Source organism: Podarcis muralis, chromosome 6 (genome assembly GCF_964188315.1).
Source record: "Podarcis muralis chromosome 6, rPodMur119.hap1.1, whole genome shotgun sequence".
Classification (NCBI taxonomy): Eukaryota; Metazoa; Chordata; class Lepidosauria; order Squamata; family Lacertidae; genus Podarcis; species Podarcis muralis.
The window spans coordinates 42,619,789-42,644,168 of NC_135660.1; the positions used below are offsets into that span (position 1 = coordinate 42,619,789).

A 24,380-nucleotide genomic window follows, 5' to 3' on the forward strand; every position below is an offset into this window, starting at 1 on the left:
ATGATCCATTTGTATTTTTATATCACTTCAGTGCAATCAGACTTTCCATTACTTTTGTAAGGTATAAGCCAGGGCTGAAATATTGGAAAATTAAAGTGGTGGAAGAATGCTCTGTGAGAAATAAGGGTCACAAAATCTAGTGCTGCCTTGTTGGACTGGAAGTTGCTCCTCCTGTGCCCATTGACTAGAAGTGATCCAAGAGTGGTATTCAACTGAACTTTACTCAGAAATTGATGAACATGACTAAGTCAGGCCCAGTAATTTCAATGGGCCTACTCAACTTTGTTGAATACTGCCCTGCCTATTTTGTGACTCTTAAAATGAGCTAGTAGCTGCCGCTGCCAAGTACAGTATCAGACGGTCAGGAAGCTGAAGTCTGTCATTGGATCTTTACAAATACAAAGACTGTGTAGAGAGGAGAGCAAATAACTACGAGGTCTTCTAATAGGTAACTCCTGCAAACACTGCTATTAAATATAATCTTGGGATTCTATTGCACTGGATTGGCTAGGGCTCTTTCAGTAGTGGAATACCACCACCCCAATCCATTGTATTCTGGTTTCCATCAAAGGAACAGATACAAAGCCAGGACATCCTTTAGGAAAAGGCACCCCTGGAAGCATAATAATCAGTATTACATGCTGCTGCTTATAAAATAAAGAAAAAATCCAGACCAAGGAGGCTGCTTGTTCTTTATGTATAAAGAGACATCACACGCTACTTGTTATAAAACGAAATCCTATTTCAAGCTGGTTTGCAACCATTTACCTATTGCTTCTCCCTTCCCTCCTGCACTTGTGTAGCTCTTGTCAAATCTCTCTACATCTCCCCCCTCCACTTGAAGGGACACTTTTAACCTCTCCTTTGTTGGAGGCAACTGTGAGGGAATCTAAAAGGTAGACTATGACCCCCATAACTGCTTTCACAGAATAAGCTGGGCAGCTGCCAGCACAGCTCTTGTGCTATGAATAAGCAGACAAAAGGTGCATTGATTGCTAGCAGAACAGCTTGCCCGCTGCAGCTTTCCTTCCCAGCAATGGTTTGCTTTTTAGTGGAGGGACTTTTTCTGGGTCAGGCTGCAATTTATCTGCTGGGATTGTTCCCCATTAACAAGTGAGGCCGAGCCTGAATCAACAGAAAAGGCACACACAGCTGGGTGCCCAACAATACATATGCCAGGTACTTCACAGCCACAGATGAGTCCTCTTCAAGGTTGTTTACCTTTTAATACTGCATACAGCACACAGGATTCAAAAACAAGAATCTCATTAAAAACAGAATAAACTTGCCAAGATTAGCATAAAAAAATTCTTTGCCAAGTTACTCAGGATGGGCACGGCAAACACACCATCCAAGGACCATTATGCGGGCAGTTTCTCTTAATCCTCTGCCTAAGAGGCCCCACTGGGCCATCAAAGGGAAGCTTGTGAATCCCAGCACTGTCAAAACCTTAAAAAAAAATTTTTTTTTAGGTTTTGCAGAGAGGAGGAGGTTTGTGCAGCACTTGGAAGAAGAAAGCCCACTCCTCTTTACAAGAACCCACACATTCCTCTTAAGTTTTCAGGTATGAAGGACAAGGTGATTTACTCTCATCTTATCTTTATATATATATTTTTTAAAAGGCTCCAGGCTGAGGAAGCGTATTATGAGTTCCCTGAAAGCCTGAAAAAAACTTGTAAACAGTATTGCAGATGTGGATTAACTAGGTTTGGAACAAGTCCTCCATTTGTGCTGGTTTTGGAAGGCAAGTCCCAGTAACACAATTATACCTCTGCATGCCAAGTATTGACAAACTGGTCACTGGTCAGTATTGGTATGGCTTTCCTCATTCTCTGACAGAAGGGGGCAAGATCCAAAGCTGTCCTTGTGTTCTGCTACTTATCCATTTCCCCAGCCCAGGAAAGGCTAATCTGCAGCACCAAAAAGACGTATTTGCTCTGCACAGGAAAAATCCAGATTGCTAAGGCGCTGCTGCAGCATCAGGCATGGGCTGAGGCAGAATACATGTGATCTGCTTGGAATTCAGGCAGCTCAGTCTCAGGGCAGGGTCCTGTCTTACAAAGGGTCATAAGCCTACAGAAAATTACCCACCCAATTCAACAGGCGTAAAGAATCCAGACAACGCTGTGAGTAATAAAGCCTTCCACACCCCATTTTTGGCTGGCAAACCCATCCATTGAGTTTGAAAATTGAACTGCATGGTGACTTGCTGCTTACACTCAGTAAGTCATCTCTCTCCTTTGTACTATATTGGGGAACCTTTGCAATTAAAAAAAAAGTGATTTCAGCAATTTCATAAGGTTTAAAATGTTTTCTCCCACCTGCAAAAAGAAAAACCCACTCCTGTCTGGAAATGTTAAAATTTACTCTTCCTGCCCCATCTACGTAAGGCGGCTTCAGTGATGAAAGTCTCATTAGGTGAGAATATTCCTCATTCCCAATGGCAGTTACTCTTAGGCAGAATGAAGGAAATGCAAGACACCAACAAGCATTACTGTCTTGCTCCAAGTCCCCATCATTCTTCCTCTATAATAGAGATACATTTGATTTAAGCCTACAGCCAGCGTGGGGTCCCAAACATGAGGCAAGGGTTACACTACTCTGCAAGTGTACAGGACGTGCCCTACCCCTGGGAACTGCAGAGTTCCTTCTATTGACAACCTCCACTTTTCTTTTTTTTATAAAAAGCAAAAGATAAAACCACTCTAGGGGACAAAGGTGTGCGCACACATTTGCAGTGGGGCTTCCCCAGTTGCAGGTAAATAATGCATGTTTAAACACATCAGAGGAGTGAGCTGTGGATTATCAGCCAGAGAAGCAGACAGAGGACATGCTTTCTGTCAGGGACTTTCCAAAATGCTGGTCTCAGGGGGAAGTAATACTGGTCAGTGAAACTTGGCAACATACAGGATGGCATATTGCCGGGCGCAATCCCTGCACTTTAAAAGGTAGCTACTAAAGCATATTGATGGAAGTTCAAGATGCGCATCCTTAAGGTAGTCAAAGCAAGGCAACTCCCCAGTGACACTAAGCTCGCATGCAAATACCTCAGATGCATGTAGACTAGCATTTTACCAAAACGCAGAGGAAGTTTAACAAAACCCAAGCCCACCAGCATCATTCACAAATGGAAGGGAACACACCAGCAGCAGTTCTTCAGCTAGTCTCAACTGTTTGAGCTCAATAGTTTAGCTCCTATGTGACTTTATCTGCTCTTGTTTAAGGCACCAGAAACACCCAACCCTTGCTACAAGCTCTGCACTCTTCCAAAAAACCCATCGGCAATGCAATAAACTTTGGGATTTACCTCCCACTTTGGCAGAGGCAGCTTGCTGATGCAGGGCCTAAGTGGATACACAGGCTGAAGGCTCCTGACCCCACCAGGCCCTTTTGCCTGTTCCCACCTCTAAGCTTCATACCACCTCACGCAATGAGTGGTGTGTGTGGTTCTGAAAGGGGGTTAACTCCTCCTGGGCAGCTGCCTTTGGGGTATCTTTCTTTTGCCTGGGTGGGGTTGGTGGTGGGAAAGTTGGACTCTGTAAGACAGCATAGATTTCATCCTGGCCAGGTGGGCCCTGGGCAAGTCTGTGCAACAGGGGCTTCAGCAGGCCAACAGTCAGCTGGGATGACCCACCTGGGAGAAAGGGAGGAGGATCAAGTTCTGTTGGGGGTAAGTATTGCTGAAGAACGCTCAGGATGTCAGAAGCGCTCAGATTTGTAGGGCAGAGTTCCCACAGCTTGTCCAAGTAAGGGTCCAGGTCCCTATGCTGGGAGCACTCTCTCAAAAGGATGGTGAAGATCTCTTTGTTCAGCAAAGGGCTTAGCATGGAGAACTTTTCTGCAGCCTCCATCACACGCTGCCATCTCCTATGCTGGATAAGGAGGTCCATGGCCTGCAGAATGGCTTTGGGCCGCTGGCTGCATAGCAGGAGCTCAATCTCCATTTCCCCATCTGCCAGAGAGCCTCTGGTCCTCCTTGGCAGCACAGCCAGTGCCCTTTTGTAGAGGGGCACAGCACCCTCGGGGCCCTCCTTGTTGCCGTAAGTCCAAGAGGCACCCAGGTACTCTTGGGACAGCCCCACAAACTGAGGCAGCCACTTAGGCTTGAACTGGTGCAGCAAGAGACAGATGAGTTCAAAAAGTGGAACCATCCCATTTAGAGGCCCCTCCTCTTGCTTGCTGAGGCCGGGCACTGATCCCCCCAGGATTTTCTTCCACACATCTGGAGTAGCTCTGGCTACCAGTACTCCATCCCCATTCTGTTGCAGCTGCAGGTGGTTTTGGATGGCCTTCCAAGAGGCCCCAGGGAAGGAACTGAAGATGGCATTCAGGTAGGCCAGGTTCTCCTTGTTTAAGTCCAAGTGTAGAAGACGACCGAGCTCCTGCTCCACGAGCGCCTCACCATAGCTCTCCACCTCACTTTCCGAGGCCCCGACCACACACAATTTAAGGAATTCCAGCTTTTGGTAGCTCTGCAGTTCCAGCTGCATTGTGCCCAGCAGTTTGGCATAAGGCTCTGGGAGGGCCCTGGGACGTTTATCCTTGGAAGCAAGGCTATAGCACAGGATGGAGGAGAGTGCAATGGGAGCCTGGAACATGTCTCCCTTTTTCAGTTTCTCTACGGTGAGCTGAGAGCTGCTGAGGCTCCGCCGCTGATAGTATTTGCAGGCCTCTTCAAAAACCATCTCCACCAGGGTGGGCTCTTCCCTGTCGGTACCAGAGAAGTCAAGGCTGTAGATGCCATTTGGACCCAGGAGCTGCACTTCCTCCTCCTCGGCATGGAAGTCCAAAAAAAGCACTTCCTCCGTGCTCAGGACTTCCTTTTCTATCAACTGCCTGCTGCCCAAGTCCACAAGATAAAGAGCCCCTCCAAAGAAGCAGGCAAGGGTGTCCCCAAAAACCTTCAGCTGGACCTGCTCCCCTGGGGCCAAGGCACTTCCCCCAAAGTCAAAGATGGGTCTCCACACTCCGTCGGGCTGTACCAGCTCCACAGCTCCTGCCGTGCTAACCAGGAGGAGCCCCCTGCGACCAGAGAGCGCACAGCTATGGATATCCAAAGGGTCCATGTTTGCCAAGAGTCCCACACAGCCCAAGAGCAGCTTCTTGAAGTCCACTTCACTGCCTGGAAGCAAAGCCTTAGTACAAACGCAGCCTTTGGATGGAGCAGCGATGATGATGTCAGCATTTTCGGGACGCCAGATGAGGACAAACTTGGCTACTCCCTGGAAGGTGGCTGGAGTGGGCAGCAGGAAAACACCAGAGGGTGAGGCGAGCACTCGGTACACAGGGCTGTTGTGCAAGACAATCCTTAAGGGGCTCAGCTGGGCTCCCTGCTCCCCGATCTGAAGGCGTCTAGTGCAGATGCAGTACCTGAAGGCTCTCCTCTCAGGCGTCAGCTGGGCGTCCAAGGGGGGCCTCTCCTCACACCACACCAGCTGGGCCCCCCAGCTGCAGATGGAGACAACCCGGGCACGAGCTCCATGGCACAGCTCCAGGCTCTGCAGCAAGTGCCACCCCACTGCGGGCACAAATCGCCAGAGTTCAGTCTTGCCGTGCTCCCAGATGATGGTCAGCACCCAAGGGACAGCTGTCGCGGGGCTTTCCAGGAAAAGCAGCCCCACCACGGGCGGCTGAGGAGGCTGCCAGCTCCTCTCCAGGTCCGCCCCGTCGGCGCCCAGGCGCTGGAAGGCCACAACCCGAGCCTGCGAGGCCGGCTGGTTCCACAACAGAAGCAGATGCTGCCTGTCCGGGCTGGCTAAGAGGCGGCTGGGAGCCTCGCCCGGGCCGCCCTGCTCCAGCAGCTCTCGCAGGCAGCGGCCGCGGACGAAGTCGCTCCAGTCCGAGACCTGCCGCAGCTTCATCTCGGGGCGTCCGCCGCGGCTGCCGACCACATGGGGAAGGAGCTCAGCGGGACGCGCCGCGGCGGGGCGAAGCTGGCGGCGCCTCACCAACGCGCCCTGCCTCTTCGAGCCGGTCTCCCCGCCGACTCTGGCGCCACTATATCCCCCCTCGACGCCCTTCTTGCTCTCGCCGGGCACTTCCACGTCCTCAAGGAGGGCCCCGCTGCCTGCCTCTGGCGCCTCCCGAATACCCTTAACTCTAGTCCGCCAGCTCCTGCGCGCCCTCCTGCTAGCCGCCGCCGGGTTCTGCTCAGCGGTCAGGTCCCGGGCTCCGTCCCTCGTCCTCCTTCCGCTGCCCCGCTTCTTCCCTTTTTCTCCCTTCCTCGCGCGCTCTCGGGAGTTGACAGCGGCTCTTCCTTAGGCGCCCCGGGGTCCGCCCCGAGGAGGCCGAGCGCCGCGCCGAGTGCAGGCAGGTCGACCCGGGCGTTTCTCCAGCGAAGCTCTGGGCGCGCGGGCAGCGAGAACCTCGGCGCCTCTCCCCATCCAGGTCCGAAAGCAACAGCGCCCCGCACAATTACTGCAATCACGAGGCCTCTCGTTTCCGGGCGCAGTCGCTTCCGCGGCCGGGCCTCGGCGGCAGAGCCCGAGCTGCCTCCGGCTCTTACTTCCGTCCCTGCCCGATGGGGTTAAAAATCTCACCGCTCCGAGTGAGCCGCGGCTCCGGAGTGCAGAAGCAGGCAGAGGAGAGCAGGAGCCCTGCCTGGCCTGCTTTACAGCTCCGCCCTGCGTTAAAGAGACACGTCATTATCATCATTAGTTTTCACTTGTATAGCGCTTCATATTTCGACGCAATCTCTAAGCGGTTTAACTTTTAGAGGAAGGTCGCAGAGTATTTACTACGAAGGGTGAGAGGACTCAGCAGGCCTTTGGCCCCTCAAAATTACCCGCTTTGCATTACCTGCAATGCATGTTTACTCCGGTGTAAGTCCCATGGTGCTCAGCGGTGTTTACTTCGTATAACACTGAAATTTACCGTGGAAGTAAATCACAAGCCAGTGTTTTTTAGCACTGTGTTAACACAGGATTGTTGAAAGCAGCAGAAGGCTTCCTCAGGGTTTTCCGACAGGAGACCAGTCATTGGCTTTATTGAACAGTGCAGTCATAGTCCCCCTGCTTGAGTGGGCCTCACAGGAAAGTGGCCTTAGGGTAAAGATGGCAGTCTAAACTTGTAGTAACATGGTGTGCAGTTCACAAACAATTATGTTCATGGCCTGAAGTACACCAAAAGCAGCTTCCTAGCCTCAAGAATAAGCCCTACTGAAATAAACTGAATTTTCTTCCAATAGGATCAGGCTGCTTTTTAAAACTCATTTATAAAAACCCCACCAAAGTTTACTTCAAAAAGGGGTTCAGTCCTGTGCACCCTTACATTCTAGAACCACTGTGGAACTTACGTTTGAGTAAAAGTGCATAGGATTGGGCTGCATATCTTTCTTGGCTCAGAGAAAATTGTGTTCTAGTTTTTCAGAAAGCAACCTAAGTGTTACCTGCATAGGAGTAGTGGGGAATAGGAAAGATTGGGCCCAGCTTGTTGGTTTGCCATAGGCATCAAGTTGGCCACTATGAAAACAGGATGCTGGACTAGATCAGCTATTGGCCTGATCCAGCAGGCTGTCCTTCTGTTCTTAAGGATGGTGTGTCTGAACTATACAAATGTGTGTGCAGGCAGCACGCTTCTCAGACGAAGTCTCTTGCTTTGCCAAGAGTGGGGCACATTTCCCGTCTTTGTATTTATTTCTTCTTCAGAAGCAAACAAGCAGAGGCAGGAAAAAGTCTGGAATGACAAACACGCCCAGACTATCTGCAGAGCAGGAACAGCCTCCTGTGGCAAATTTCTGCAAATCTGCTGACTACAAGCGAGCGAACCAAACGTCAACTGTTTGTTCTTATCTAACAGTGAGTATGCGCAGCGGTACATGAAGAGCACACATGTACAGGGCGACAAACCGGCTGATTGATTTGATCTGATGAAATTGCATGGATTAATTTGCAGCTAGGGTTTCTTCACGCTTATGCTGTGTGAGTGTGTAAAAGCAAATGGAGGATCCCTCCTGCCTCGTGGTGGTAACTGCTTCTTTTACACAGGCTACTTCAAGGTCTTAGGAACGGGGATCAACTGATTAGGGATCTTGGAGGCAGATTATGTGGATGTGGATCCTTTCACTAGTACAGGAGTTTTCCATAAGAAGGGCTTAAGATCCCCGTACGCAGGACACTGCAGCCCTGTAGTACGATTCTTTGCACGTTGACTCTGGAGTAAGCCGCAATATGTTTAACAGAGCTTCCCCCTACGTAAAAAAGCGCGTGGGATGTAAATACAGTGGATCGGGCTGTGAAAATTACAACTGCTTCCGTACTTTCTAATCCTGGGGTAGATTACAAAAATAACTGGCTGCGGGGAGCCAGTTCTGCTGAAGGTTTCCTTTCCCCCCATATATGTCTGTGTAAGGCCGGCTCTCGCCTATGCCGTTCGCTTTACATCCACACTCAACTCGCACTAGTACCCAGCAGAAGCCGTTCTCCGCAAGGTGGTTGGAGGTGGGACCGGGCAGATAAAGGACGGCGCGCCTGCGTAGTAGGGAGAGGGCGGGGCGAAGTCTGACTCGGTGGCGCATGCGCGCCGAGAGGCGGTCGCCCCGCTCAGGTAACGGGGGCTATTTCGCTCCCTTCCTTTTAGGGTCCGGCCTCGGTTGCGCCCCGCGCTGTGTAGTTAGGCTTTGAGGCTAGGGAGGGAGCGGCCAGGGTGCGAAGTTGGGGTGGCGGTGGGAGAGGACCTGGCGACACTGCCAGGGGTCGGGTGGCAAAACATGACTGGGAGGGAGGCGTGTTGGGGTGCAGAGGGGGATGTTTGAGGAGGCTGCCTGTGGGGGCGTGTTTGGGGAGAAGGGGGCCTGAGCGCACCTGTTTTTCTGTGTACGTGGGATAGGGGGACGTACCTGGGATGGGAAGAGGAGAGCCCAGTTTACAGTGGAGGTGAGTTGGGGTGGGGCGGGAGGAAGTATGTAGGTGCTGCTGCTCAGGAGGCAGTTTTATGCATTTCCTGCTCTAGTCATCTCCCCCACTCCTCTTTTCTGTTGTAAAGTGCTTTCACCTTCCTGCACCCTTGTTGCAGTAGTATGGAAGAAGGAAGAGCTCTCATTTGGGGGCAGGTGAAGTGTCTTGTTCTGCTGTTGCCCACACGCTTAAGCTTCCACGTGGTTCCCTGCCCTCATAACTGGGACCAGTGTGCTCTTTCTTCTCTTGTTTCCACATATTTTGATAAAAGATTGGCTCCCCTGCCCCAAATCTTGTTTCTGTATGGGGTCCATTCTTCCTAGATCGCATAATAGAGTCAATTCCCAGCTGTTGGAGATGACTAAATTAATATGCTTCAAGGATGGATTCCCTTCTTTTCTTAGCCTTCCAGGGTATACCTATGGGCACAGTGAAGACTGTTAATCGGTTCGTAGGAGTTGGCTCCTATGTTTATAGCTTATACCATCACAGTGCATGTACGCACTTTGTTATGTGTTCACAGGAAAACTGAGTGATTATAGCAGCTGGGTGCAAAGAAAGTGTACACATGCAGTACAATACATATGTGTTGTCCACTTTCTTTGATGTTCTATGTATATGTTAATTCCCACACAGAAGTAGCTCCATGTTGGGATTTTGTAATGTCTGAAGCAGCTCCAAGTGTGCTTGCACATGTTAATAAAATCAAACAACTTCTCAGAAGTATTGTAATCTCCATGTGCCAGTTGTATTCATTTTAAAATATACCTGCATTTTGATTTCTTCTGTCTATAGTTTTTTTGGGTCACACATAACCAAGTGAGGGAACCTAAAATTGAAATGGTGAACACTTGCTTAACAGCAAGGCATACGTTTTTCAAATGACTTATAAAATACATTATGCATTTCCCCATTTCATAAAGCAAACGCTTTGAAGTAAAAGAAGCTGCAGTACTTAAAAGCACAGTTGATGTGGTATTCATGATGACCCTTGTCTTTATGCATGAAAGCAGCCATAAGGGAAATGGGAAAATGCACATGGGGTTGCAGCTAGGTAACTATGGCTTCCCTCCTCCGGCAGGCCATTCCCTTTCTATACACACACACCATTTCTGCCCCCCCCAACAATATTCTGTGGTTACTGAGAATTTTCTGCCCTTATTGGCGCTTTTAGTTTTTAAATTGTTTTATATCTGCAACCCTTGGAGTTCCCTTGAATGAACTGATTCTTCTCTCATATTTCTCTGTGGTCTTGTTACTTTTCCTGGCACTCCCTACTTGATTTTTCTTTTCTTGGCATTCCCCTCTTGATTTCACTATTAGTAATTTCATCATCATCTTGTGCCTCCACTTGATGCAACCTCTTATATCCCATCATAATGAGTATCTGTTCACATAATCCCAACACTGTGCTTTGAAAGTGTATTAGCATTTATTCAAAGGTAACAGATTCCATGGTTTACATTTTGTGGTAGCTCTGACACAGATCAGAAGATTTCCTCATGGTTTTTATTTCTGTAACAACTTCTCATTGAAGCTTTGTTTAAATAATTAACATTTGTACATAATGACGGGGAGCTGAAGTTGTAAGAGTACAGTTAACTTAAAAGACAATCTGCATTCATGCCTAAGTAGGAATTTGGACCCATACCTCTCTAGTTCAAGAGAGACATTGCCCACCAGCTCACATTCCAATAGCAAAATTTGATTAGAGGTTTGTGTCCCAGTGTTGATGGTTAGTTTTTTTATAATTGAGATTGATTGGCCTGGAGAATGGTCTGAAAGTACCTGGCACACTTTTGCTGCAAGTACAAAGCAGAATTGGCTCTATCAGGAAAGAGTAGACAGACTACAGACTTGGCAAATATTCTTTGTTCTTTATTAGAGTCCCAAGATCTATTAACCAGAGCCAGGAGCAAAAGACATAGTTATAATTAAAGAAAAGGGTGCCTCTGAGATAATTCTGAGCCCAGGAATTGGTTTTCAGTACCATAACTGAATTAAGCTCACAACCCTTTCACAGAAGAGTGCATTCCTGGTTAGCGTTCTTCATTTCTGCAGCCTAATTTAGGCGTGAAAAGTCATCTTGTTGCTATTTTTAAACAACTGGGAGTCAGGAATGCTTGCTGATTTATTGCAAATTGTCTAGAGATCTATCAGTAGATTCCAGTCTACACTCTTCCCACCCCTGCTATAATGGGTGGATTCTTGGGAATCCTTTTATCTGTTCAGAGGCTCTGATGTAGAGGGACATCTTATATTATGCTTCTAAATATCATAAATAAAACTGCATATTTGTGACAGATATGTCTAACCCTTAATGGGTTACCGTCCGTTTGTCTGCCGTTCTCTAGAAGTAGTTGTGGTTGGTTATGCCAACAGTGTCTATTTTATTTTTCCTTCTCTAATTCTTCTCCTTTCTCATTTTGCTTCTGTATTTCCCCTCTCTGTATTAGTAAGATCAGTCGGTTGGGTGTTTTTGTGGTGGAGGGATCTGAAACACGTGAGCTAAAGTTGCTGGGCAGTGATTCAAGTCATTGTCAGGCAGGTTTTAACCTGGGAGTTGGAACCTGGCAGGACAGCAGGGGTTCTTGCATTGCAAACTTGATCTTATTGTATTCTTTTCTCCCTTTCTCTTTGTATTGCAGAAGTAGTAGCTGCTTCACATGGGGATTTCTTAGTCACTGAGTTGTACAAAAGAAGATCAAAATTGTAAGTGCTGATTCTAAGGAAGGTACTTGTATCACACCTGTAACTAACTTCAGTCAGATGCTTTGCTTTCTCGGGATAAGAAGTTTGAAATTCAAAACTGGCTACTTTATTACTTCAGCTGTAGGTTTCAGGATAATAAAATAATGCTACCCCCCCCACTGGCTGTGGAGTGTGTTTACAACTTAATATGAGGCAGTTGGCGTCTGTATTGCTCTCACACAAGTGGTTTCCTTAGTTCCAATTAGTTCTAGGTGTGCAAATGTATTCCTGGATGTGGGATCGCAAGAGGCTTAATTTATAGGCACTGAGGCCATTCTGAGGTTATTGTGGGCTTAATTTTGTTCCCTTGTAGATCAGTTTTAAACTCTGGCAGTAGAAAGAAATGAGCTTGCCTCTGAATATCATTTTCCGGGAATGGGAGAGAGCTGTTGCAGGCATGCCTTGCCTAGGGGCTTCCCTTTGGCATCTGGTTGGCTACTGTGAGACCAGAATGGTGGACAAGATAAGCTCAGCAGAGTTCTTACGTAGCTTCAGTCATGGGATGAGACTGCAAGTTATGACAGGGAGACATTGCACTGTAAAATATTATGTTTAGAACAGAACATTCTATTTCTAGAAATATTTCAGTTTCACCATATAATTGTATGGTGCCATAGAGTATTTCCTGATTTTAATGTAATCTCTGTGAAAGTCAATGTTTAATCTCGCTTCTTCTTTTTTAGTCTTTCTGCATAATATGAGATAAGGAGAAATTAATGTATCTGGCAGCAGCTGTGTATGTAGCTGCTCTGTGTCATGCCCTGTTGCTCTGTTGCCTCTTTTCTTCTCCGCCTGTTACAGCAGGCCGAAGGGGCTGGAGAAAGCAGAGGGGTGGTGATGCAGGAACACAGGGTTTCAGTCTGTGGTGGCAGACATTACTTTGGGTCTGGCCTCTGGCTGTTGATGGTGACGAGAGAGAGAAGTCAGAGAGGTTCTCGACCAGGGCATAACAATATCCTTCTCCTGTTTGTTGGTAGTATTTAGGGCATTATTTGAAAATCGGAATCTGTCTGACTATAATTCTCCCTGCCCTGTCCCACCCTTGGGTATTGCATACTACCTGGTCAAGCTTTTAAAAAAGTTGCTCTGGATTGGGATGCTGGAGGAATGCTATAACCAATTCCACCTATTGATCTCTCTTGCTCAGCCCCTTGGTGGACCCTCAGATGTTGAAGACTTTGGGGATGCTTTTCAGTCTGCTAGAATTATGATGCTGTGTTTGTTTGGAAACATGGTAATAGCTCTGTTGAAATAAGCAGCTACTTTTCTAAAACTGAAGAAGAATGAAGGTCTGTACCAGTGATTTCTGTAGATCACGAGACCAAAAAAGCCTTTGAAGTTTTAGAATGAGAGGGTATTGTACTTTTTGTTAACGGCTTTCCACATGTTACTTTGGATTCTCTAACGTAGGCAGCTATAAGATAGAAGAGATAGTCTTAATTGTTGCCTCTAGCAATTTCCCATATGCATGTGTACTCTGTCTAGTTTAGGACAGCCTGTGTCCCAGTTCCAGCCTTGTTGAAAGCGTGAACTTACCTGCATGATCGTGTTACCTGTCTGTAGCTTCTTTGCTCTCACTTTACAAAGGGATGTAGAATATTTTGCTTTCCTGGGCACCCAACACAAGAACTGAAATCTGTTACTCCTGACTAGGTGTACAAGGATGTTCTTTAACCCCATGAAATAACTTTGAACCAGAAGTATGGCTTGTTGTTTTAGTAGTGGTGACATGGAGTGATCAGCTGTATTCCAGGTAGACTACTCGGAGTATATGGACATAAGTGTGTCCTATTGATCTTGCTCAGACTTTCTGATTTTTGTCGCAAAAATCTTTGAGTCTGACAAACAGAATGTTGTGCTGCTGGTATCACCTTCCTACAACTTTATGGGTCGTATTCAACCAACTTGTATTCAGAGTAGACCCCTTGAAATTAGTGACCATGGCTAACTTAGGTCCATTAACTTCAGTGCGTCTACTCGGAATAAAAGTTACCGTAATTGATTACAACACAGCAAGTTGTAAGAATGTGATGCCAGTAGTGCATTGCACTACCTGCTAGAGACTGGCATTGTGTTCCAAAGATAACAATGGTGAATGTTTCTGCACCTGCCCCTTTAGACCAGACAAATGTGTGGAAGAAATGTCCTGCTTTATGACCTGCTTCAGATGCCTGATGTTTGCAGAAAATAAATCTCTGTGTGGTAGGCTGAAGCTAATATATGTCAGTCACTGGAAATGCTCATGAAGGAGCAAGTTGTGGTATTTTCTCTCTATTGTAAACAGTTGAAATGAGGAGCTCTTTAGGCGTTGCAGATGTGCTACCATGTTTGTGCTGCTCTGTGCATTATTTATTGTGCCTAAATGGAACTGCCATATGCCCCAGCTTCTGCTTTACCTCTATAAGTCTATGTCAGCACAGATGCTAGTTGCTTTAAATCCAGTAATCCTAGTATTGGGGTGGGGGCTGGTAGTTTACCCCAGGAAAGGAGACTTTTTCAAAGTGTATGTAGGCTATGGGATTGTAGGGCAGTGTGACACTTTCTTTGTGACTTCTTGCTCACAAGAGGAAAGCAAACCTTTCAATAATGGTAGAGAATAGTTGTTGAATAGAAAATATTCCTTTGGGCCAATTCCTATGTTAAACAAAGGTGTGCTTATCATCATTTGTACATGTTTAGAATTTCAGTCAATCTAACTGCCTGGAGCACGTATCTACATAATATATTTCTAAAGGTGTATCTGTGGCTTGTGCACACTGCATTTTTATATTAACAGGTACAGATTTTTGTGTGTATAAGATTGGTGTGAAGTTGTGTTGCAGGATTCCTAATTTAGCAGGACTTCTGGTACAACTATAGTGCTCAGTAGACCAATTTCTACTTTCTTAGGTGCTAAATTTATACTTCCTGCTTGGGGTTTCCTGTTTGGGACTCTGGCTTAGCCAGATATTTGTTGGATTACTTTTGACAAGACTTTCTGTCCAGTTCCTCACCTTTTTAAATGAATCTGTAATCTTCCATGCTCCACACTTTCCCTTTCTGTCCAGAATACTTGATGTGAAATGATTCCTGCAGCAGGTATAATAAGAAAACCATTGTATATTAAAAAATCATGTGCAAATCTATTTTGCATTATGCACATTTGGACAAATGTACACTTGCATTTTAATAAACTTATTTTTTGTACATTTTTTCTCCTATGAAGAAAAAAATATGTGTGAAGCAGCCCAGAGGAAATTAAGATGGTTGTAATGTAGTTACAGAGCATAACCTGGAAACGTGTGAATGCTGTGGAAATTAATCTTGAGAGAGCTTCTCTGAAATGTGGCATGTCTCTCTATCCATAGATTGTAAGCCATGGCGCAAGCTGAGAAGAAAGGCGGATTGCTTCGGAAATCTTCAGCTAGTAAGAAACCCTTGAAAGAGAAGGTTGTGCTAATGTATGATGAGATCTTTACGGTAAGGATGGGACTTTGCTCTCCTCGTTGTGGCATTTTGTTCAGCTGCAGGATACATTTTACTGTGCTGAAGTAGTCCCATTGAGAAGTGTAAGCCAGGCTGCCCTAGAGCTGTGCCTTATTGCATTATCTCTGGTTTCCTCTCTTAGTTTAGTATTAGTAGTATCTAGTATTAAGAATGAGAAGGGGAATGCAGTGAATCCTGCCTCTGGGTATGCTTTTACTTTCCTGCTTTGAGGTGAGTATATCTGTACAGCAGGAGATTTCCTCATTTAGAATTACCTCTGCAGGCTCTACCATTGATAAACTGCGGAAGAATATATGGTGTGTATCAGGGCCCATTTCTGCATGCTGTTTCCTGTTTTCCTGGACCTAGAATGGTTATAATATTGCTATAAGGACACCCATATTTTGTATCCACAGTGGCCATTGTAACAGGAATTACGTTCTCTTTCAGACAGAAGATCCCAGTAAATGCAGTCCTCGGTTTTGGGAGGAGCTCTTCCTCATGAAGGTAATATACCAAAGATCAAAAACATCCACTGACTTCTAATCATCTCTTCATGTTTACTCATCTATGTAGCAATTTCCTACCTTTAGCCATGTCCTCAGTGACTCCATGAATTGGCTTTTCCCTCTTCCCTTTGTCTTGACAGGTGAACTTGGAGTACCTGGAAGGGAAGCTGGAGTCTCTAGATGGTGAAGAGCTGATGAAGATAAAAGATAATATTAACTGTTTGTTCCAGCGCTGCATCCGGGCTTTGGGAGAAGAACATCCTATCAGAGTGGTCAATGCATTACAGGTGCTGTATTGTACATTTTGTGTCTGCAGTGGAGCTAAACCCAGGAACAGGCAGCTAATGACAGTTGTATCAGCGTTGATGAAGGAAAGAGTCCACTTCCCATTAAGATTGACTAAGATACATGTCAGTTCAGTGTGCTAGACCAAAAATCCCCTCTGTTAGCATTTATATAATAATAAAATAGTTTCTCTTCTTTGCTACTTTGTTGGCAGTCAGGAGAGTAATTGAGAATGAATCTATGTAAGCATATTTCAAGTTCCAAAACAGGCAAGCATACTAAAAATGCAGCCTGCATGGACATGGAATATGAATCTGCTGTGTTATACTAAATCAAAGTAAACATCTTCCCAAAATGCAGCTGTAAGGGTCTAGGGCATATAATAGGCTCTTGGTGCACCAAAAGCTTTCTCACAGGTCTAGTGTTTTTCTCTTTCCAACACAGACGCTGTGTGCACTGATCCGTGGAGTTCATCAGAAGAACAAATCCACATCTGGCTTTGACATCATCAACATGTTAATGGGTTTTGACAAGGCTGAACTGTGTATGAAGGTGAGGGCTAGCTAGAGTGCAATAAAAGAAAGTGCTGCAGGTGAGGGTTGGGGAGACTGCAGTAAGAGGCAATGGTGTGCTTGTGGAAGAGACATGTTAATCCATTGTTGATATATTGGTTACAGTGTCTCCCATAGTATTAAAGGTCCTGTCCAAGGTATGGACAGTCTCATTTCAAATATAGTTGATATCTGCATGCAACCTCATGCGTTGCTTATATTTCTGCTAGCTTTCTTTGTCTTCTTGAGTACTGGTAACAGAGAAGAAACAATGGCATATAGTGCTTTTTGCAGAATTGATGTGTTGACTTTTAGACACTGTATAATGAGGCTGTGATTTGCAACTAGAGGGCAAAAATAGAAATCCTTTAAAATGCTTCATAACTAAATGTATCACAGCTGGGTTTTCTTTTGTGTGTGGGGAATTAGCTCCATAAGGAAGCAAGGCTAATTACAGCATAATAGCACCTTGCTTGAGAATTACAGCATAATCAGATCAGTGCAAGGAAGCCCCACTCAAGGATCCTTCATGCGAGCACTGGCACTTTATTCTCAGGCTACTCTGTGCAACTATCTGGGCATACATTTTTATTTCCTTTTGTGAAATCAGCTGAGATTCTGAGGGAACAAAATTGTGTGTCACAATCCACTCTGTGTGGTTTTGATTTGATGAAGCACAGTTTTAGGCAGAACTGTTGCTTTAATTTGTTGTGGTTATCTGCCTTGGGAAATGTAGATTTGGTAATATTTATGTTTTAGATGATGGGACAGAATATCTTTTAGAGAATACCTTCTAGAGATGGAAGTAATTAAACATATTTATTTATTAAAGACATTTGTATATAAATCCCCCCGCAAAAAGCTCTAGGCAGCTAACAACAAAATCAAAACATGATTTAGCAAAATAAAATATAAGTTACGAAAAGTTAAGAATTTTAAAACACCAAGACCAGCGGCAGAGTAGAAGTTAGTCCAATGTATTGGATGTAAAAAAAATACAAGTAAAACAGCAGTCTACAAACAAAGAACATTCTTTAAATGGAAAGCTTTTATTAGCCATTACAGAGGGGACCAGAGATAATTGTATGTATGCAAGACAGCTCCATTTAGACTAGAGATGGAGAACCTGTTGTCCTCCAGAAGTTGTTGGACTGCAACTTCCAGCCATGCTGGGTGAGGCTGATGGGCATTTGAAGTCAACCATATTCAGAGATCCAAAGGTTCCTTATTCCTGACCTAGAATTTTACTGAAATAGATCCTTCCCATCAAGGATCATGATTAAACTCTGTGGGGAAGGGCCATAGCTTGGTGGCAGAGCATCTGCCTTGCATGCAGAAGGTCCTAAATTCAATCCCTGACATATCCAGGTAGGGCTAGGAATGTTCCCTGCCTGAAGTCCTGGAGAGCCATCGCTAGTCCATGTAGACCAGGGGTAGTCAACCTTTTTATACCTACTGCTCACTAATGCATCTTTCTTGATGTTAAAATTTCTTTACTGCTCTCCAGTGCTCGATGGAAGGAGGATTCAGCTTGTGCCGTAGAACCCCCTACCGCCCTCCTAGAATCCTGAAATGCCCACTGGTGGGCAGTAGGGACCAGTTTGACAACCCCTGGTGTAGACAATACTGGGCTAGATGGGCCTGTAGTCTCACTCAGGCTAAAGCAGCTTCCTATGTTCCTAGTACTGTATTGGGTACAGCGTCCGTGTGGGGGCTGTGAGAAGTAATGGATATGCTGTGGTTCATAGTAACTTTTCCCCCTCTAGAATCTGATGGAGAGTCTGGATGCTCTGCTATGTGCAGAAGGCTCTGAAAGTCTCAAGAATTTGTGCCTGAAGCTATTGCTCTGTTTGGTGACTGTAAGTAATAGACAAGAGTCAACTATAAAAAGCATGCACTTTCAAAACTTGGAAATTGTTATTTGTGAATTAGCAAGGAATTCTTAATTTCTAAGGCAGAGGAACTTTCAATTCCAGCTGATCAGCATTCCTGTTATAGAGATGACTGCTGTCTACAGTCTTGGATATAAGTATTGTGTTAGTACATTTAATGTGAAGCCTCTTTTCCTGTCACAGGCAGGAATGTACTCTTATGTATAGACCCTTTTTTAAGATTGTTCAGCGTATGCATCTCATGGAGGGAAGTTTGATACCCTTAATTATTTTAGGGAAGATTTACTAATTTACAGAGAGTTTTGTATTTGTTGCTGATGTCTACCTGTGAGGAATTGATTTCTTTTTTGTTGCAAGTTTGTATTGTTTTTCTTTTTTTACAAATGTCTGTCTTGTCTATCCTATCCTACAACTTTTCCCAATAGCTAATAATAAACAAGGAAAATCACCCTGAGGGCAGGGTGAGAGGTAGGCCAACCCATAATTAATTCAAGTATATGAGCTTCTGTACCTCAAGCACATCCCTAAAGCTCTGCCAAGTAAAGTGTTAAGTTTCAAGAGTCTCTAGCCTAAGCCATATTTTCTAACAGAGATTTTCAGCCTCCCTCTATCCAGAGCTCAATGGTAGGAATGTGGCAAGAAGCATTGTGATGAATCTTCTGGTGTTGGAAATACTGATTTTATTACTAGCAATATTTAGAAAGCACCTATAAGGATAGAAGATAGCCCAGAATAAAATGGTTCAGGGGAAATTATATAAGTGATAAGATAGTATTAGTATTGTACTAAGTAAAATCATTAAAGTGTATACCAAAATCAGTAACCTCACTGTAGCCCTAGTACATATGCCTAGAACCCACAAAGAATGGGCTTCATTACACAGAATATGGGAGAGTTTCAGTAATTGAGAGCACTGCTTCTTGAAACAGGAGACAACAAAAATACTGTGGAGTGGTGGGTGCAGTTCAGTAATTTTGCAAGGGTAATAGTAGATAAGAGCATGTTTTAAATGTGTTGTCACTTCCAGAAACTTCTTTAAAACAACAACCGCCCTTTGATTCTCAATTCAGGTGACAGATAACATCAGTCAAAACACAATTCTGGAGTATGTGATGATTAACAGCATCTTTGAAGCTATCTTACAGGTAAGTTCCACCCCCCCTAAAGAAAAAAACAAATCTCTGGGCAGTTAAATTTTCCATACTGCATAGCTATAAATAGTGCAGTTCCTGTGATGTTGCTTAAATGGAAACTTAAGATGAATGCCAAGTAGCATGTTAATGTCTCTCTTGCTTTTGTCTTTCTGTTTTTGTTTTGGTCAGTGTATACATTTTAGAAGATTTCATTCAGATCTTTTATAAATTTGGCTCTGTGAACCTAATTCTCTAATAAGCTATGACAAGTAAAAAATTTTAGTGCCGTCAGCTTAAGTCCGTACCCAGCTATTCATTCCCTTCTAATGTGCTGATTCTCTTCAAGGTAAAATTTTCGTTTGAATTTGCTCTATACAAATGGGGATTGTCAAGGCCTTTTAAAAGTTGTGTAGGTTCATTTTGGAAACATACTTTGGGTCTGTTTGCCTGTTGTTTATCTACATCTTTTCAGTTCAGGTGTCTAGAATCACTTTGTTCTTTGCAGCACAGAACTGTAGTTAATCTAAGTTATTCCTTTTCTTGATTTTAGATCCTCTCCAGTCTCCCCAGTCGCAGGGAACATGGTTATGAAGCTGTTGTCCTGCTTGCCTTATTAGTAAACTACAGAAAATATGAGGTGAGTAATTCATGTGGAAAACGTGTACCTTACCCCTAGGGCACGCATGTCCAAATTATGAATGAATTTTATTATTTTGGTCACAGACCAGTTCCAACCCACATACAATATCAAGGAAATTATAAAACACAATAGGAATACATTTGAATTTGCAATTAGGTGGCGTGGGTGTGCAATTAGGTCATGCTGGCCACATGACCCAGAAGCTGTACGCCGGCTCCCTCGGCCAATAAAGCGAGATGAGCGCCGCAACCCCAGAGTCGGTCATGACTGGACCTAATGGTCAGGGGTCCCTTTACCTTTACCTAAAGGGGCCCCTGACCATTAGGTCCAGTCGTGACCGACTCTGGGGTTGCTGCGCTCATCTTGCTTTATTGGCCAAGGGAGCCGGCATACAGCTTCCGGGTCATGTGGCCAGCATGACTAAGCTGCTTCTGGCGAAGCAGAGCAGCACACGGAAACACCGTTTACCTTCCCGCCGGAGCGGTACCTATTTATCTACTTGCACTTTGACGTGCTTTTGAACTGCTAGGTTGGCAGGAGCAGGGACCGAGCAATGGGAGCTCACCCCGTCGCGGGGATTCGAACCGCCGACCTTCTGATCGGCAAGTCCTAGGCTCTGTGGTTTAACCCACAGCGCCACCCGAGTCCCCCCAATACAGATAATAGCAACAGTTTAAAAATATATAAATTAAAACTTAAATTAAAACTTAGTTATTAACCTATAACCTAAAATTATAATTTAAGGTCTTAATCATTATGATAGCACAGCTTGTTCCCTAAGTTTTATGGCAATTGCACATAATTTGGCTACCCTTAACGTGATCTCAGGATCCTTGTCCTCTACCAGGGATTTTAGACATTGAAGTTCGGAATCATTTGGAGATTTTTGCATAGCAGGGGTAATAAATACCGGGCGTATATCCCCGTAGAAACAGCAGCGTAACAAGGCAGGGGAGACAGTTTCTACCTCCATCAAGCCTCAGGGGCAGACTCATTCCGCGTATGGTTTACCCTCGAATCTGTCCTGCAATAAGGCAGATGGCAGCAGGTTGAATCTTGCGAGTGTAAATGACTGTCTGTATTTAGGCATTTGTAATTTTGACAAATAATTTGCTGGGGTAAATCCTCTCCCATTATCTTTTGTTGCTGGGTGTTTATTCATCTCGCTCACGTGGCATTGCAGTTCCACATCCCAAATTCGTTGACGGATTATTGCTCTAGCTTTCTCATAACCTACAGCTATCAGGGCCTGTGGGGAAAACCCCAAGCCTCTTAGCTTTTCATGCAGTGTAGCTTTCCATTTGGATTGGTAGGAATCCAGTAGGGTTAAGGGTGCCAACCCAACAGGGAAAAAGATAAGTTTTAACCAATAATGGATCTTCAGTTTCCATATCTGAGCTCCAACAGGGATTTGCCTGACCTCCAGGCGGACAGCTATGTTAGACACACAAGAAGGGATCCCTAGCAGGCAGTGATAGAACTTAGTTTGGAATGATTCTAAGGGAGCAAAGTTTAAGAAGCTGCAGAGCCATATGTCAGTTGTGTTAATATTTTTGCAGCAAAGACCTGGGAGGCTGCCGGACTATATTGGCCCCCCTTTCCCATAGAAAAATGTTATAATAGCTTTGGTAGATCTTTGGGCATTTACAATAATATTTTTAACCTGATAATGCCACGGGCCCTTTTCCTGGAAGGTTAAACCCAGGTATTTAAAAGATGATGCCCCTGTTCAATAGGTCGATTGTCAATTCTCCATTTGTGTCTCATTCTTTTTTAAGAGAACACCATAACTTTTGATTTGCTATAGTTAATTGTTAATTGTTTGGCATTACAATAAACAGTGAGAGATCTTAGAAGTTTTCTTAGGCCTACACAGGAGAAGGAAATTAGAACTGCATCATCCACATATAAGAGAACCGGGAGGGGTGTACCAGCCAATTTAGTGGTGTGGGCATTTTCTTTCTCCATGTTTCCTACTAAGGAGTTAATATAGAATTTGATTAAAGTAGGCGCAAGGACACAGCCTTGTTTAACACCATGGTAGGTTTGGATTTCCTTGGATAAATGCTCCTGTCAGTCACACCTAACCCGGACCCGAGTGTTTTCGTATAAACTGCGGATGAGACACAGTAGACGTCTGCCTATGTTTGAGGTGCGATATTAAATCCGGCCCCACGGCCAATTTAATCCAGTCCCTGTGACAGTTTATTTCCTGGGGTAAAATCCCCCCAAAAGCTGAACAACTTCAATCCTAAAAAAGCTCAACAACTTTACAACTTTGGTCGGCCCTCACGCATGTTCACTTCATCAAATCTGGCCCTCTAAGAAAAAAGTTTGGGCACCCCTGCCCTAGGGGTTTACAAAGTTTGTTTGGCTTTATTTGTCAATTAAAAAATGGTGGTTGCCAGGACTCTGCCCCTTCTCTAAGAGGCAGATTCCTCCCCTTGAAAGCATCATGCACGGCCAGGAACAATTTCCACTCTCCTAGGGTGGCAGACTGTTTCTGCAGTTGTGCTGCATTTCCACTATGCTCCAAGTGCCTTGAACGTGCATTGTGAAAAGGAGCCCCATTTGTTTTCTCCAACTTCTTTGTTCCTGGGAAACAGTACAGCTGCAGGACAGTCCCCATCTCTCTCTCGTGGGTTTCAAGCTGGAGTGGAGTTCTGGGACTTTTTCTCCTGAGGTGCCTCAGAAATACAACAATGAAATAAGCAGCAGCCTTTCTCTCAACCTTGTAGTAAGAGAGGTAGGTAGGGATTGTCGGCACAGTTGCACTCTAGTTACAAGGTTGGGAGGAAAGCTAGTAGTTGTTGCTCACCAGGTGAGGATAGTGAGTGGAATCTTGTCCTGGTGTGCTAGAATGTGAGCTAGAGCATGTTGAAAAATTGTGTCCTGCTTGCATCCAGATGAAAAATTGTGTACTGTATCGATTTTAGTAGTATCTCTGTGTTTCCAGTGTACTTTGTGTATGTGTTTAGAAATAATCCTACAGTTCTTTGCCAGTGTGGTGTAGTGGTTAAGAGCGGTAGTCACGTAATCTGGGTAACCGGGTTCGCGTCTCCGCTCCTCCACATGCAGCTGCTGGGTGACCTTGGGCCAGTCATACTTCTCTGAAGTCTCTCAGCCCCACTCACCTCACAGAGTGTTTGTTGTGGGGGAGGAAGGGAAAGGAGAATGTTAGCCGCTTTGAGACTCCTGAAGGGGAGTGAAAGGCGGGATATCAAATCCAAACTCTTCTTCTTCTTCTTCTTCTTATAAGCACAAGGGAAGCTGTTCTATAAAGTACATATTTTTAGTATGGGAACAACTGTGGTGTTTGCAAGCTTCTGCCCCTTTTTTAAAAAGTGGGAGTTTCTAGTTTAGGTTTTCAGACCCCATAATGTGTATGATTTTGCAGCTAACTGGGTAGCCTGTTGGACTATTAACACCCTTGATAGGATTGATGGCCATGCGATCAGTGGATGACCTGGTATGTTATGTAGCACACAGTTCCTTGAGAGGATAGTGTGCATGTGTTTCTGATGCTTTCCAATTACTTGTTATTTTCTCCAGTTTGCATGAGGCACAGTATTTTTCTTATGGCTTCTATCATTTTGCCTAGTCTGCAGGATTTGATCTCACTGTTATCTAATAGATGCTGAAATCCATAATTCCTGGATGTGGAAACAAGACGTATCAGGTTGTTTCATATTTCTGTAGTCCCTTTGGGATGTTAGTGCATACTTCAGTCAGAAACACAGAAACAATGCTAATAGCATTCCCAAATCTAAAAGCAAACTTAGGTCAGTGGAAATATCCTCAGAGAAAGAAAAGGTTATTGTTTTGCTGTTATTAGATGAGGGTCAACTGGAGTAGTCTGTTTCAGATAAAGTCATTTGGAAGTCCCTCCTGGGGAAAATAGGCTTGCATAAGGCTTCATTTTTCTCCTAGGGGTTGTCTTGGCTTTGCATTACAGCTGAGAGAATTTATATGTATGTGGTGCTGTATAAAGCAGTTAGTATGATTTGAGAAAATAGTAGATTGTTTCCTGGTCAGTCTGGAGAGACATTAGAATTGCATGTATTTGTGTCATGCCTCCAACATTGCAAATCTTCTGTTGGAGGGTGTGGGGGATTTTCCTGTTTTTTATGTAAGCTGTGAGAGTCTTTTCATTTCAACCACACTGTTGCTGGTCATACTCTTTTTTCCCCCAGAGCCTCGTGGGCTGCTAAATTGTTCCATTAAGTTAAGGAAATCTAATTGCATTGAGAGCGTATTCGT

At 44.8% G+C, this 24,380-nt stretch overlaps 2 protein-coding genes across 5 annotated transcripts in view; one reads left to right on the forward strand and one right to left on the reverse strand.

The window, feature by feature from the left end:
• Nucleotides 1-202: 202 nt before the first annotated feature.
• HPS6 (HPS6 biogenesis of lysosomal organelles complex 2 subunit 3) lies at nucleotides 203-6,553 on the reverse strand. The gene has a single exon (XM_028730516.2). It carries the CDS (start codon nucleotides 5,859-5,861, stop codon nucleotides 3,414-3,416), a length of 2,448 nt encoding a protein of 815 aa, XP_028586349.2. The 5' UTR covers nucleotides 5,862-6,553; the 3' UTR covers nucleotides 203-3,413.
• Nucleotides 6,554-6,611: 58 nt separating this feature from the next.
• The window catches only part of ARMH3 (armadillo like helical domain containing 3), a 133,220-nt gene continuing 115,451 nt past the window's right edge, over nucleotides 6,612-24,380 (forward strand). Inside the window, exons 1-9 of one of the 4 annotated variants that reach the window (XM_028730525.2) lie at nucleotides 6,612-6,745; nucleotides 7,647-7,796; nucleotides 14,993-15,104; nucleotides 15,561-15,617; nucleotides 15,760-15,906; nucleotides 16,349-16,456; nucleotides 18,222-18,314; nucleotides 19,418-19,492; nucleotides 20,031-20,117. In XM_028730525.2, coding sequence (XP_028586358.2) covers nucleotides 15,003-15,104; nucleotides 15,561-15,617; nucleotides 15,760-15,906; nucleotides 16,349-16,456; nucleotides 18,222-18,314; nucleotides 19,418-19,492; nucleotides 20,031-20,117 — 669 coding nt within the window. In that variant the 5' untranslated portion in view covers nucleotides 6,612-6,745; nucleotides 7,647-7,796; nucleotides 14,993-15,002. Of the gene's footprint in view, nucleotides 6,746-7,646; nucleotides 7,797-8,495; nucleotides 8,545-8,854; nucleotides 8,874-11,542; nucleotides 11,607-14,992; nucleotides 15,105-15,560; nucleotides 15,618-15,759; nucleotides 15,907-16,348; nucleotides 16,457-18,221; nucleotides 18,315-19,417; nucleotides 19,493-20,030; nucleotides 20,118-24,380 lie in introns of those variants that run through there. The other 3 variants (XM_028730524.2, XM_028730526.2, XM_077930154.1) reach the window with 3 other exon arrangements.